Source organism: Narcine bancroftii, chromosome 13 (genome assembly GCF_036971445.1).
Source record: "Narcine bancroftii isolate sNarBan1 chromosome 13, sNarBan1.hap1, whole genome shotgun sequence".
In the NCBI taxonomy this organism is placed as follows: Eukaryota; Metazoa; Chordata; class Chondrichthyes; order Torpediniformes; family Narcinidae; genus Narcine; species Narcine bancroftii.
In genome coordinates this window covers 79,509,285-79,523,430 of record NC_091481.1, presented here as the reverse complement: position 1 = coordinate 79,523,430, position 14,146 = coordinate 79,509,285, and the positions used below count along the sequence as shown (strand labels likewise).

The window sequence follows — 14,146 nt, the reverse complement described above, 5'->3', positions numbered from 1 at the left end:
TGTTTTCTCACCTGGATCGGGCTGGCATTTGTGGTTAGTCCGACTGCAGCTGACTTCTTTGGTAGAACTAGTGAATCTTCAGTTTTGTTCTCTTTCACAGGCCCAGCACCTCTGACGGGTACAGAGACTGGGATCACCAACGGAGTTGACGCATTTTCCTCTAACGGCTTCTCTAGCAGAAGAGCACTAAATTTATCCTCTAGGTGCTGATACAACAATCCTCCATGATCCATTTTCTCATTGACATTATCAATTGCCTGAAATTAAAATAATAACTGTAACTTCCAAATGACCGAATAACTTAGTAAGATCATGGCTGACCTGGCCTTGGACTCAGCTCCGTTTACCTTGCTGCTCCCCATAACTCTTTATTCCCATGACAGGGCAACAACAAAAAATCTATCTATCCACATATTAAATATATTTAATGAAGGCACTTATTACTTTGTTGGACAGTCACTTCTCTCTAGGAGAAGCAGTTCCTCCTCATCTCTGTCTTAAATCTACTCCCCCAGATATTGAGTTAAACAAGAAAGTCTCCAGATGCTGGGGTTGAATGCAATACCCAAATGTGCTGGAGAAACTCAGCAAGTCACACAATACCCAAAGAAAGTAAAGGGATAACCAACATTTCAGGCCTGGCGCCTCAACTGAACCACCATGTAGCCTATGCTCCTCGTCTACATTAGCCAACTCCTCCCTCACCTCATTGTAGCTTCCTTTGTTTAGGAATTGGACACTGGTTTTGCCATTTCCAATGCATTGGAAGGACAGGAAGCTCAGCAACTCCATTATGCAACCATGAAGGGTCCAGAACTCTACGTGCACAGAAATGTTGGACCAGTCACAGAAGAAATGATAACAAAGACGGAGGGGTTGTTCAAAGCCAAATGCCAATTTTGTTCAAATGACAATATATCATCTTCAAAGTCCACCTGCCTTGGTACTAATTTCTTTACTTCCCAACGGTGAGAGCTGAACTCTCAACTACAGTGCATCATTTGCTGCTCTAATATTATGACCATTAGGCTATGACATCAATCTCCCATGGGTTTTCATGATCAAATAAGTAATTGATTGTGTGTTTTACTCAAATGCAATTATGTGAGGCAATTACAGCCGAAGATAAATTATTCTAAAATCATATAACCAAATGACCGCAAATCCCAAAACAAAATGTTATCCACTGTGAGGGGTCATCACTCCAATTAATGCTTTCAAAATGGAACAATGTATAATTTTCTGACCTTCTGTGACTTAACACTGTCCTCTAATAAATGCTGTGATCCCATTCCTTCTTGTGGACAACTGTGGCAGTTTAGTCCCTCCAGAAAATGGAAAACACCTTGGCATCTGTCACACTGGAACTTTTCTCCACTTTCTTCCACATTTTCTGTGGTGCTGCTATTCAAAAGGTCAAAGTTATCAATTGGATGATTACATAATATAAAGAAAAATAGCAATTTAATTAATGGTGGAATTCTAAAGTGAAATGTTTGAACAATATTTTGGGGGTAAAAGGCTAAATAAAAATACAGCCAAGAGTGATGAAGGATTACATACAAAATATTAAAGGTTGGATTTAAACACATACTCCAGGCCACTGAATTACCAAATTAACCTCTACATTACAATCACATTTAATATTCAAGAAACAGATGATAATTTCACAATAAAACATTGTGGGTTTCATTTTATTAAATTGTGTACCATTATCACACATTTATTTTCTTTACATTATATACTAAGAGTTGATTTAAGAACTAAAGTCAAATCAGTGTTACTCCTTTAACAAATAATCCCGGGAACCATTAGTAAAGGACAACAATCTTACTGGTACTGTGCGAAGCTGTTGAGTGACACATGGATAGTTATATGCACCTGCTATTCTCGCACACATGAATGCAACTCTGTGATTGTATTCTCCAGTAAATCAATTGACAGCAAGTATGCAATCTTCCTACTTATTATTACAAGGGGAAATTTCGTACCACAGCACTGATGAAGGTCCATCTTCCTCTTGTGGAATACTGTAAAGGCTGTAGATATCTTCACCCTGAAAAGTCAAGAGTTTATTACGCTCAGGGTAACATGAATTTTTATGACTGGAATGCTTCTGACAGGACACAAAAATCAGGAAATAATACTCTGTTGTTGAATCTGAAGAGCTGTTTTTAATTCTTTATAACAGTCTTCAAGTGGATACTTGTGATCTAAAGCAGCCAGAGGTAATAAAAATCTGCTCTTTACAGACAAATGTACCTCATGCTCCAAGCAGTCCCACATCTCCTCTCTTTCTGCCAGTTTTGTATCACACATCCCTTCACTATTTTCCTTCAGGTGGTTAACAGTCTGTTAGAATTTATTCAGCAAAACTTCAGAGAATATGCCAAAGTTTACAGGAAGTCCCCAGAATCCGAGCCATATTTCCAGGTAATGAAGTTTCAGAATTATGGATGTAAAACAAGTACCAAATGCATGGTTCAAAGCAAATGGATAAAAATGTTTTTACTCACCACTTCCATCCCCATCCCCCCCAGTCTGCTTAGATGGTGGCGCTTTTACATTGCCAGTTTCTGATCTCAGATTAAGAAGTATTCAGACCCAATTGAGAAGGCCTGAAATGTTGATTTTCACCCATCCTGTCCATCAAAGAGCAGCCATTCACAACAGAGGGGCATAATGCTCCCCACTCCCATTGAAAGTAGGGGGGGGCGGGTCACAGACTGAAATCACAAAATATTTTTTATGCGATCGGTAGAAGTGCAGAAGAAACCAACTGAACTTGACTGCTTCGCAGAGTCCAAAAGCTTAATAATGGTTGTATTAGAAATCTAGATCGTGTTATATGGCGAGCTCTCCACTGGCCACCGTGACAGAGGTGCACCAAAGAAAAGGTACAAGGACTGCCTAAAGAAATCTCTTGGTGCCTGCCACATTGACCACCGCCAGTGGGCTGATATCGCCTCAAACTGTGCATCTTGGCGCCTCACAGTTTGGCGAGCAGCAACCTTCTTTGAAGAAGACCGCAGAGCCCACCTCACTGACAAAAGTCAAAGGAGGAAAAACCCAACACCCAACCCCAACCAACCAATTTTCCCCTGCAACCGTGTCTGCCTGTCCCGCATCGGACTTGTCAGCCACAAACGAGCCTGCAGCTGACATGGACATTTACCCCCTCCATAAATCTTCGTCCGCGAAGCCAAGCCAAAGAAGATAATAGAATATAGGAAGTAAAGTTAGTATGAATGAAATAAGGAATACTAGACTAGACTAAAGGAAGTAAGTGCTGAGTAGGGATGAATTCCGATAAGAGTGTGAGGAAGGGTTACGCAAGTACAATAGAAGAAAGGTCTTATAGTAATAGAAAGAATTAGCAAGTTCTGCATATATAGAATTAGTAAGTCCTGGGGGTTGAGATGTGTGAATAAGGACAAAGGCAGATTCATGAATAAGGACAATGACATGATGGGACCCAGACAGGATACCCCATGGTCTTTCAAGTTTACAGAAACTGCACGTAGGCAGACAGAATTACCAAATGCCAAACCAATCCAGGAGGCAGAAGAATGTTAAGGGGGGAGGGTACCTCTACACTGAAATGAACTGTATAAAAGTTGGGTGAGCCCCAGTGTGTGTGTGTATTCCCATGGTAAGGGGAAGCACCCAACTTTGCAGTGTTGTACAATAAATGTTCTTTGTTCTCAATTTTTGTCTCGAGCGAAATCTGTGAAGGTACTTCTGTCTCTCACAAATGGGGGCTCCTCCGGGATCGCACTCCCTCCACTGACAGAGTGCCCGACGACGGAGGTAGGTGCTCCCCGGCTGATTCCGCTGGACTCCCGGACGAAGGGTGACTGGTCAGTGGACGAAGCGAGTGATATCCGAGAAGAGGCATTGAGAACAAACGACGGGAGAACGTTAAGGAAGCGCGCTAGGAATAGCTACTGGATCCCGGTAAGAGGAATTTATTTACCTGCTAGTATGGGAGGAGTAAGTAGCAAGGGAAACAGTCCTGAAGAAGGACGGGAAGATCAGATACCTAAACGTAGTCCGTTAGGATTAATGTTATCTGATTGGGGTGCGGGGAAAACCCGTCGGAAAGATAAACAGACCATGGTCAGGTATTGCTATCAGGAATGGGTTAAGAATCCGATAAAAGGGAGTTTGGTATATTGGCCAAAGTTCGGATCCGACGAGGACTGGATGTGTCAGGCATTGAACATCTGGCTCTACCAAAATCAAGGAGGTAATACGGAGAGCAGAGAATATGCAGCCTGTTGGCTCAGTGGATCGTTTGATCAAATGATTTTGAGTGAAAAGGAATGTAAGGACAAGAAGGATGAGGAACCTTTTGTCCCTGAAACACAAGGATGGGATGTGTTACATTCCCTTCCTCCACCTTATGTTCCCCCTGTGCCGGCTCCTATCTCCCCCCTCTCACCTACGCTTTACCCTTCTTTACCTTCCCCTCTTCCTCCACAGTTAGAGAAAGAAGAAAGTAGGGGTGGTATGGTGACCCGCTCACAGAGTACAAGATTACCGCCTCAATTGACACGAGAGGGAGGAGACTTTGATTATGAGGGTCATTCAGAACAGTGTGAGACCTTTCGGGAGGGAAGGGCAAAACCCTTTGATTTGTCACTCGGAGGGCAGGAACCTAAACATCATAGAGGAGGGGATAAGCCAGAAATTAACTGGATGAGACTAAGGGAGGTTCCCTTGGGAGGGGATGTGGGGGGGGTCTCGGGTTCGTAAATGTGCCTCTGACCAGTACGGAGGTGCACAATTTTAAGAAGGAAATGACCTCTCTGATAGAAGATCCTCAGGGATGAGCAGAACAATTAGATCAATTTTTGGGACCTAATATATATACCTGGGATGAATTAATGTCTATCTTTAAGACTCTATTTACTTTGGATGAGCGTGGAATAATTCGCCAGGTAGGGATTAGAGTCTGGGATAGGGAACACCAAGGGGGACCAGAGGCGATACCTGGAGAAGCTAAAATTCCCCTGGTAAACCCAAATTGGGATAAGATTACTAATGATGGTCACACGCGAATGGATGAGTACAGGGTTAATCTAGTAAAAGGAATGAAGGAGTCTGTTCCAAAAGGACAGAACTTCAAGGAGGCATTTGAGGTTCCCCAAGGTCCCAAGGAGACCCCCTCTGCATTTCTGAATAGATTACGTGCGCCCATACAGCAATATGGGGGGTTGGATATAGGATCCCCAGCAGGTGAACAGTTGGTATTGATGGGCTTTGTTACTAATTCAGCCCCAGATATCAGGAAGAAATTACAAAACACAGAGAATTGGCAAGAACAGGGAATAACACAGCTTTTACAGATCGCACAAAGGGCATACGTTCAGAGGTCTGAAGATCAACAGAAAGGAAAGGTTAAGATTTGGATGCAGGCAGTCAAGGTTGTGAAGGGACAGCTGGGAAATGTTAGGAGCTGTGTGCCAGCTCCTGGACGTTGGGAGGAGCGCCAGGGGTGGGGAAGTAGAGACCAGAGCAGAGGCAGGGGTAGAGGAGAATTCTGGGGACGACGACCATTCCCGGGACCCCATGGAGACCCTGGTAGAAATTGGGAAACAGGAGCATTAGTTTGCTATTATTGTAAAAAGGAGGGACACTTTAAGAGGGAATGCCCAATGCGAGCCAGGGAGACGCGATCTTATGCATTGATGGAGGCAGATTATGAATAGGGGGGGTCACGGTTCTCAGTCAATACACACCGTGGGGCTGCACGGAGAACCGTTGGTAAATTTAAGCATAGGACCCCACGGTGACGAGATGACTTTTCTAGTAGATTCTGGGGCAGCCCGGTCTAGTATTTTACAACGGCCCGAGGGTGTTAAAACAGAAGGGACAGTGCTTGTTTCGGGAGTGGGAGGAAGAGATTTTACGGTCCCTATACTAAAGAATGTAAGGATACAAATGGGAGAAAAGATAATAACAGAGGATATTTTACTAGTTCCCCAAGCTGGAGTTTGCCTGTTGGGATGAGATTTACAGGACCAATTGGCTATCGGTACCAGACCACAGGGATCAGGTATCGGGGTTCAATTTTATGTACTAACAGAGGAGGTTCGGGAACTAATAAATCCTAGAGTATGGGCAAAAAGAGGCAATAGAGGAGGGTTAGATGTTCCTCCCCAACAAGTTACTTTAAAAGACCCTGACCAAGTAATTAGACGAAAACAGTATCCAATTCCGGTGGCTGGCCGAAAGGGGATGCAGCCAGTAATTGACCAATTGGTGAAAGATGGTATACTCGAACCTTGTATGTCACCTTTTAATACCCCAATTTTACCTGCCCAAAATCCAGACGGTACCTATCGATTAGTGCAGGGAGTTAAACAAAATTATTCTCACCCGTAATCCGGTTGTACCTAACCCCTATACAATAATGGGTAAAATTGATCCCCATAGTAAGTGGTTTAGTGTAATTGACCTCAAAGATGCCTTCTGGACCTGTCCGTTGGCAATAGACAGTAGGGACATGTTTGCATTTGAGTGGAAGAATCCTTTTACAGGACGGAAAAATCAATACCGGTGGACGGTCCTTCCTCAGGGCTTTACAGAATCCCCAAATTTGTTTGGCCAAGTTTTAGAACAGGTACTAGATGAGGCCCCTCGGAGAGAGAATTGTCAATTAATACAATATGTTGATGATTTATTAATCACGGGAAAAACGTATAATGTGGTTAAACAATATACTGTTGAATTTCTGAATTTTCTAGGGAATAAGGGTCTTAGAGTGAGTGAATCAAAGTTACAATTTGTTCAATCTGAAGTTAAATACTTAGGTCATCTGGTTAGTCAAGGAATTAGGAAGATAAGTCCAGAGAGAATACGCGGTATTCTGCAGATCCCGCCTCCAAAGAGTGCTCGAGAACTTAGAAAATTCCTTGGTTTAGTGGGATACTGTAGAATTTGGATTGAGAATTATTCTAGCCTGGTTAAATTTCAAATTTCTTTATGATAAACTTGCGACTCTAGGGGGTGAAACTGTTGTCTGGACGGAGGAGGAGATTAAAGATTTTACCTTGGTGAAACAGCGTCTTATTAGTGCCCAAGTTTTGGCTTTACCCGACCTAAATAAGCCATTTGACCTATATACCAATGCGAAAGACGGTGTGGCCATGGGAGTATTAACGCAAGAGAGGGCAGGCTTTAGACAACCAGTTGCCTTTCTGTCAAAAATTTTAGATCCTGTTTGTCGTGGTTGGCCAGAATGTGTGCAAGCAATTGCAGCCACTGCTATTTTAGTCGAGGAAGGACGAAAGATTACGTTTGGTGCCCCGATGTCAGTTCATACCCCTCACACAGTCCGCACCATTCTCTTACAACGTGCCGGACGGTGGCTTACTGATTCTAGAATTTTAAAGTATGAAGCGATTCTCATGGATAGGGATGATTTGACACTGATTATGAACAAAGAACAGAATCCAGCCGCCTTCTTGGTTTCTCCAGATTCTGATACTGTCCCCAATGTATGTTTAGAAGTGATAGATTTACAGACAAAAATTAGAGATGATTTAAGTGATGAACCTTTACGGGAGGGTGAAAGATGGTTTATTGATGGATCTTCCCGCTGCATTGACAGCATTCGGTATAGCGGGTATAGTGTAGTGGATGGGAATGAAGGAGTTGTGATTGAAGCCGGTCATCTTCCCGGTCATTGGTCGGCACAATCCTGTGAATTCTATCCCCTCTGTAGAGCTCTCAAGGGTTTGGAGGGAAAGGTGGGCACAATCTATACCGACTCAAAGTATGCTTTTGGTGTAGTGCACACCTTTGGAAAGATTTGGAAAGAGCAGGGAATGATAACTGGGAAAGGACAAAAGTTGATCCATGAAAACTTAATTGTTCAATCCTTAGATGCTTTTATGTTACCTGAGGAGATAGCTGTAGTTCATGTACGGGGCCATCAAATTATTGACAGTCCTGAAGCACAGGGGAACAGACAGGCAGATGAAGCTACCAAAAAGGCTGCCCTCACAGAAAAAATAGACATGCAGCTGTTACTCCTCACCCCACATGAGGTTCAAAAGACTCCCATCTTTTCATGGGAAGAGGAGGTTTATATGAAAGACCAGGGAATGCGTCAAACTGCCGATGGGTTGTGGTGGACGGCAGAGGAACGCCAAGTACTGAACAAAGCCTTGGCTCATCAGATTATTGATCAGCTCCACCAGCAGACACATTGGGGAACACAGGCACTTGTTGATGCTTTTGTACAGTCCTTTAATTGCTCGGGAATATACACCATAGCCAAGCAAAGTACTTGGGGGTGCCCAATCTTCTGTTTCTCACATCATGGATGTGAGTTTAAATATATGGATGCTGAATATCAAGGTGCCACCTGCACATTTAGGATAAAGTCCTACCAGTTCTCTGGACTGCCAACAGGAATCAAGTACTGGGAACATGGGAGTAAAGCATGGCCGTGGAAACCTCATGGATTATCTGTGCAAGTGCAGTAGTGGGCTTTATGCCATTATGGCATTCATACAGTTTCAGGCCTTTATATTCTAGTTTTAACAACAAATGTCAAAAAGCCTTCCCCATGACCACACTAGTGCACATGACTAGATCGCATATTGGAAAACTCCATTTATTTCCTGTTTTATGCTGGGTTAATTGATCTCATCTGGGGCTAGTCAGATAAGCAGATGTTAGTGTAAATATTCTGAAGACACATTTTATACAACCACATAACCTCAGTGACATGGGGTGGGAAGCAGATAAAACAAGCCATATTCTCTCTCCTGCTGCAATGTGTGGTTATCAAAGAAAGATATCAGATTTGCTGTGATGTTCCCACATTACCACCACATGCCAACGTCTGACAATACTTGTCAAGCTAAATATACTAAACCAGTGGTTCTCAACCTTTCTCTTTCCACATACCACCTTAAGTAATCGCTTACTAACCGCAGAGCACCTACTAGGGGCATCCTATGCCATAGGTTCTCTGTGGTTAGGAAAAGATTACTTAAAGCAGTATGAGTGGGGGAGAAAAGGTTGAGAACCACTGCTCTTCACAAGTTCTGGGTGGGGAAGAGTTGATACCATCAGGAAGGAAGACAAAAATAAAAACTGGAAAGCCTAATGAGAAATTGAGTCAATTACCTGGACTCTGTCATGAAAAAGTTCTTTCTGTAGACAATCTTCCATACTTCTCAAAGAATTTTGAACAGAAAAGGAGTTCATGGCCACCTGACTAGGAGGAGCTGTACAATTGGGATCTGACTTCTGACGTTCCTTTCGAGACACTGACACATTCTTACTGGATTTACCTGCAAGAGTGAAATGCTTTCTACACGCATCGTTATTAGAGATTCTGCCCTTCCTGTGGTTGCAAGGTGGAAATGACCAACCCTCCAACTGCTCTGGGTCTGACTGAAGCTGATTCTGAACAACTTCTTTGCGTACTGACTGAGGAGGATGCCGTGCCTTGAATGGACTCTTCTTGAATTTCTTGTGACCTTCTGAGATCCCTCTCAATGCAGATTGCGCTTCAGTTCCTGTCTCCTGGTCAGTACTTTCTGCTTGTTGTGCAGAGCAAGGATAGCTGTCCTTGGAGACCTGACAAGCTTTTGTGGTTTTAAATGGTAAAAATGAAGAAGTGGTTACCTGTCTGTAGGAAAGTTGAAAATCTTGCTCTAATTCTGAGGGCTGATGTGATTGTGATCCATTATTCTGGATCTGAGGTGGAATTTTCTGGGAAAGCATATGCTGGGTCTGAGAAACTATATCTTGTGATTGGCTTACCAAATTTTGGGATTGAGACAGATTGTATTGGGTATCAGAAATAAGTTGGAGCATATGGTTTTGAAATTGGTCTTGGTTCTGCATAGGGGAGGCCTCTTGATCTCCCATGTAGACTTGTGTAAAGAGTGAAGTTGCTACCTGCTGTTGATGTTCCTGGTTTAGAGAATGTGGCTCTTGAAAAACTTGATGCTTCTGTTCTGGGAATGCTTGCCACTGGCTTAAATTTGTTTTAGAGCTCAAAATCTGTCTGAAAACATTGCCGCAAGCATCAAATTGAGACGATGTCGAATTTTCACCTGGAGACTTCGCAACAGGGGAACTTGACTGAATATCCAAATTCTCTTTTGTGAAGGTTTGAGCAAACGAATCGAGTTTATGCAAAGCTCCACCTGAAAAGGTGGCAGAAACCTCTTCAGAAGACTGGGAACTGGGAACAATATAGGAGTAAGCTCCTTTGCTGCCGCTGTAGGTTGCTAAGTTGTTGGTCCACACAAGATCTTGGTTTACTTGCTGGCGGGTGGAAACAGTTTCATTTCTTGATGATGTATGATCTGCGCTCACAGCCTGTGGCCAACTTGCAGGTCTTGATGAATCCAAAGTAAATTGTGCAGGCTGTGAGGTTTGACTGTGGATCATTGAATCCATGACACAGGAATCTAAACTTGCAATGCAAGACCCAGTGGGGTTTGTTGCAGAAAAATGGGAAGTGTTCACTCGGTTATATGAATCACTTGTGTTACAATTTGAACCAGAAGACTGCTCTCTTTGTAATAATCTATATTTGGTTTGTGTAACAGTACCTAATCTTTCAGAGAAGCAAATGGTTGGGTTAGTAAACGTACTTCCTGTAGTGCGAGCTTGCGTGGGATAGTGCAAGGTAACGTTGCTTCCGTTTGTTCCAGTATCGCTTGGGACTTTCTGGCACAAATTGCTCATGAGAGGTCTCAGCAGTTCTCTATTGGGCAACGAGGACTTCTGTGGAAGAGATTCAATTGCTGGAGGCCTTTGTCCCATTGCCACATCACACTGAAGGACCCGAGCATGAGTGGTCGGTGGGAACAGCGTGCTCTCTGTTGAATCTAGATCTTTGGTGCTGTTGTCCGGAAAGGGCTCCTTCTGACAATACAAGCTATGCTGGACCTCGTAGTGACGTCGCAGGGATCTCGAGTCACAATAACTCTTGTCACATCCATGCTCCATACAAACATAGGGCTTATTTTTTTGGTGTGTTAGCAGGTGTCCAGATCTAAGGAGAGAGAGTACAGAGTAATATTTATCAAATAATATTTAGTATAGTAGCTAATAAACTTCTGCTTCTTTGAAGTATAAAAATGAGAGTAAACTGCCAATGTTCTAATGGTACTGGGTAACTGACCTACAAGCATTAATCAGGAGTAAAAATAATCTAGTGAGTTACACTCATATACATACATTCTTTCCATGAACCATAGAACATTATAGCACAGAAACAGGCCCTTCAGCCCTTCTTGTTCATGCCTATTATTTTACCTAGTCCCACTGACCTGCAGCCTGATCATAGCCCTTCATACCCCTCCCACCCATATACCTGTCCAAATGTTAAAGTTGAGCCCGTATTCACCGCTTCAGCTGGCAGCTCGTTCCACACTCCCACCGTTCTTTGTGTGAAGAAGCTCTCCCTAATGTTTCTCCTAAACTTTTCCCCTTTCACCTTTAACCCATGACCTCTAGTTTGCATCTCACCTACCCTCAGTTGAAAAGAGCCTATGTTTACTCTATCTAGATCTCTCGTAACCTTAAATATCTCTGTCAAATCTCCCCTCATTTTTCTTTGCTCCAGGAAATAAAGTCCTAATCTGTTGAACCTTTCCCGGTAACTCAGTTCCTGAAGTCCGAACAACACCCTAGTAAATCTTCTCTGGAGTTTTTCCATCTTATTTAGATTCTAAATTGGCCGCATGCATTTTCCAAGCTCAAATACTGCCCAATATTTTGCCATTTTCACTGACAGGCCTGACCAATGAGTGACTGTAGTTAGATGGTCATGAGGATTCTACCTGAGATTTGCTTAAAACCATCAGAGTTTGGCTGGAAGCCACTGATCTTAAATTCAAATTTAGGTTCTAGCGTCGTGGTTTACTAATCTCTGTGAATGTGTACCAATACTAACAGTGGAATCAATCTATATGGACTGTTATCAACATCTCCTTCATTTACATTCCATGGAGGGTTTAGAGTATTGGCCTTCGGTCAAGTAACTTAAAATCAGTATTTTAAAGTGTAACTGGAGGAAATAATTCATGGATAAATGCTTACCGTTAACAGCAACTTCTCACCTATCATTTCCTATAAGGTTAATCAATAATAATACTTTTTCAAGAAGGCAAGTCAAATTTCAGTCATGTTTTCTTCAGATAATTCAATATTACACGATATTCAGATCTTATTTATATCATGTTTAGAATTAGGGAAGGATCATATTCATTTTCATATTCTTTGTTCAAGCAAAACTCCTTGAGTTTTGAGCTGAGTAAAAGCCGTGTGTAGAGTTCTTCTTGTGCAGAATCTAATTAATTCTACTGGAGAGAGGTTTGGGGAGGGGGTTTCACAGATCAGAACCTGTGATGGGGTTCTGGTGCAGACACTGATTCTGTTGCACAGAAGGTCTCTGCCAAGTTCTACAGTGCAGAACATTCTGTGAAGTCCTGCCAATGCAGAAGCTGTTGGGTTCAGCCAGTGTGGATTTACTAGTGCAGAATCAACTCAAGAACACAAGGAATAGGCTGATGTTTTACCACAGAATCACTTTTCTGCACGAGGAGAGATTGAATCGTCTGGGACTGAACTCGCTAGAATTCAGAAGAATGAGAAGGTATCTTATAGAAACATAAAATCATGAAAGGCATAGAAGTAGGTAAGTTTTTTTTTTCCCACTGGTAGGTGAGAGAAGAACTAGGTACCATAGCCTCAAGATTCATTATAGTAGATTTAGAACAGAGATGAGGAAGAACTGCTTTTTCTAAAGGGTGGTGAATCTATGGAATTTGCTACCCATTGAAGCATTGGAGGCTACCTCAGTAAATATACTTAAGTCAAGATTAGATAGATGTTTACATAGTAGGGGAGTTAAGAATTAGTGCTGTTGTTTGTGTTACTCCTGGGACAAGGGGAAACACAGAATCAGTGGCTTTTTAAATAAGGAAAACCATTTCACAGTCTTTCTGGGAAAAAAGGACAAATTTCGACTGGGTCTATTTTTGTATGGCCATTTGTTTAACCCTTGTCCGGTTTGTGACTTCATCGTAGAAGAAGATAATGATATTTATTTAATCTTTGTCTGAGTTTGTGAATTCACTGTGGAAGAAAATAGCCACATTGTGAGTAAAGAAGCCTGAAGATATGATGTTTAAAAGCACTTTATAATTATTTCTGATCTAAGAATTTAAGACCATCAAGCAAGACTAAAATGATGCTTAAATTTTAAAGATTTAGTTTTTAGAGTGGAACTTTAATTATACACACACATTTACATTTGTCCATAGTGGGATAAATTTAGAGTTTAGAGATAAGATATGTTATGTTATTGATAGTTTATTATTTTGAATTCACCAGTGTCTGGAGAATTTTCCATTGCTGTTCCTGTGTTAGTGCTAACGAAGTCTCTTTAGTCCCAAACAAAATTTAAGGGGGTTGTTAGTTCTTAACAGGTTTGAATCCTGCACTCTGTTAGGAGTTTGTACATTCTCCCTGTGCCTACGTAGGATTTCCCTGGAGGCTCTAGTTTCCTCCCTCCTTTCAAACTGCATGAGGGCTGTAGGTCAATTGGATGTAATTGGGCAGCAAGGGCTTGTGGGCCAGAAGGGCCTGTTACTGATGCTGCTTATCTAAATTTTCAAAAGGCTTAATTATAGTATGGTGACCAGCCAAAGAAGAGTTGATAGTGGACGAGAGAATAAACAGTACAGCCATGAGGAAATAAGCATGAATGACCTAGCTCTGAGACATTGTTAAGGAAGAAAGAGAAGAGATAGGACTTGAATGAAAGGTCAGATCTTGCACGACTTGAATGGTGGGTGACTCCTCTTTGGAGGGAAAATCTGGAACAAGGGGTCATTGTTTAAGGTCTTCCATTTCAGGAATAGGAGCTGAAATTCTTTCTGCAGGATCAGATTTAGATTTATTGTCAGAGTATACAACCCTGAGATTCCTTTATCATGCAGAATTACCAATAATTGGTCTTGCAAAAAAAAACTGTACACAGTGTAAATATGTAAACAAAGAACTGTAAACAGATACTGAATTTAAACTGTGCAATACAGAGAGAACAAAAAGAAAATCAATAAAGTACACAAGGAAGTCCCTGATTGAGTCTGGTAAA

At 42.1% G+C, this 14,146-nt stretch overlaps 1 protein-coding gene across 11 annotated transcripts in view; it reads right to left on the bottom strand.

Annotated features, from left to right (window-relative positions):
• The window catches only part of LOC138748123 (zinc finger protein 541-like), a 63,012-nt gene that overhangs the window by 32,525 nt on the left and 16,341 nt on the right, over nt 1-14,146 (bottom strand). For 8 of the 11 annotated variants that reach the window (XM_069907819.1, XM_069907818.1, XM_069907816.1 and 5 more), the window contains 4 exons: nt 9,148-11,035; nt 1,992-2,056; nt 1,248-1,404; nt 12-257 (listed from right to left, as the gene is read on the bottom strand). In XM_069907819.1, the coding sequence (XP_069763920.1) occupies nt 12-257; nt 1,248-1,404; nt 1,992-2,056; nt 9,148-11,035 (2,356 nt within the window). The remainder of the gene's footprint in view (nt 1-11; nt 258-1,247; nt 1,405-1,991; nt 2,057-9,147; nt 11,036-14,146) is intronic. The other 3 variants (XM_069907820.1, XM_069907825.1, XM_069907826.1) reach the window with 3 other exon arrangements.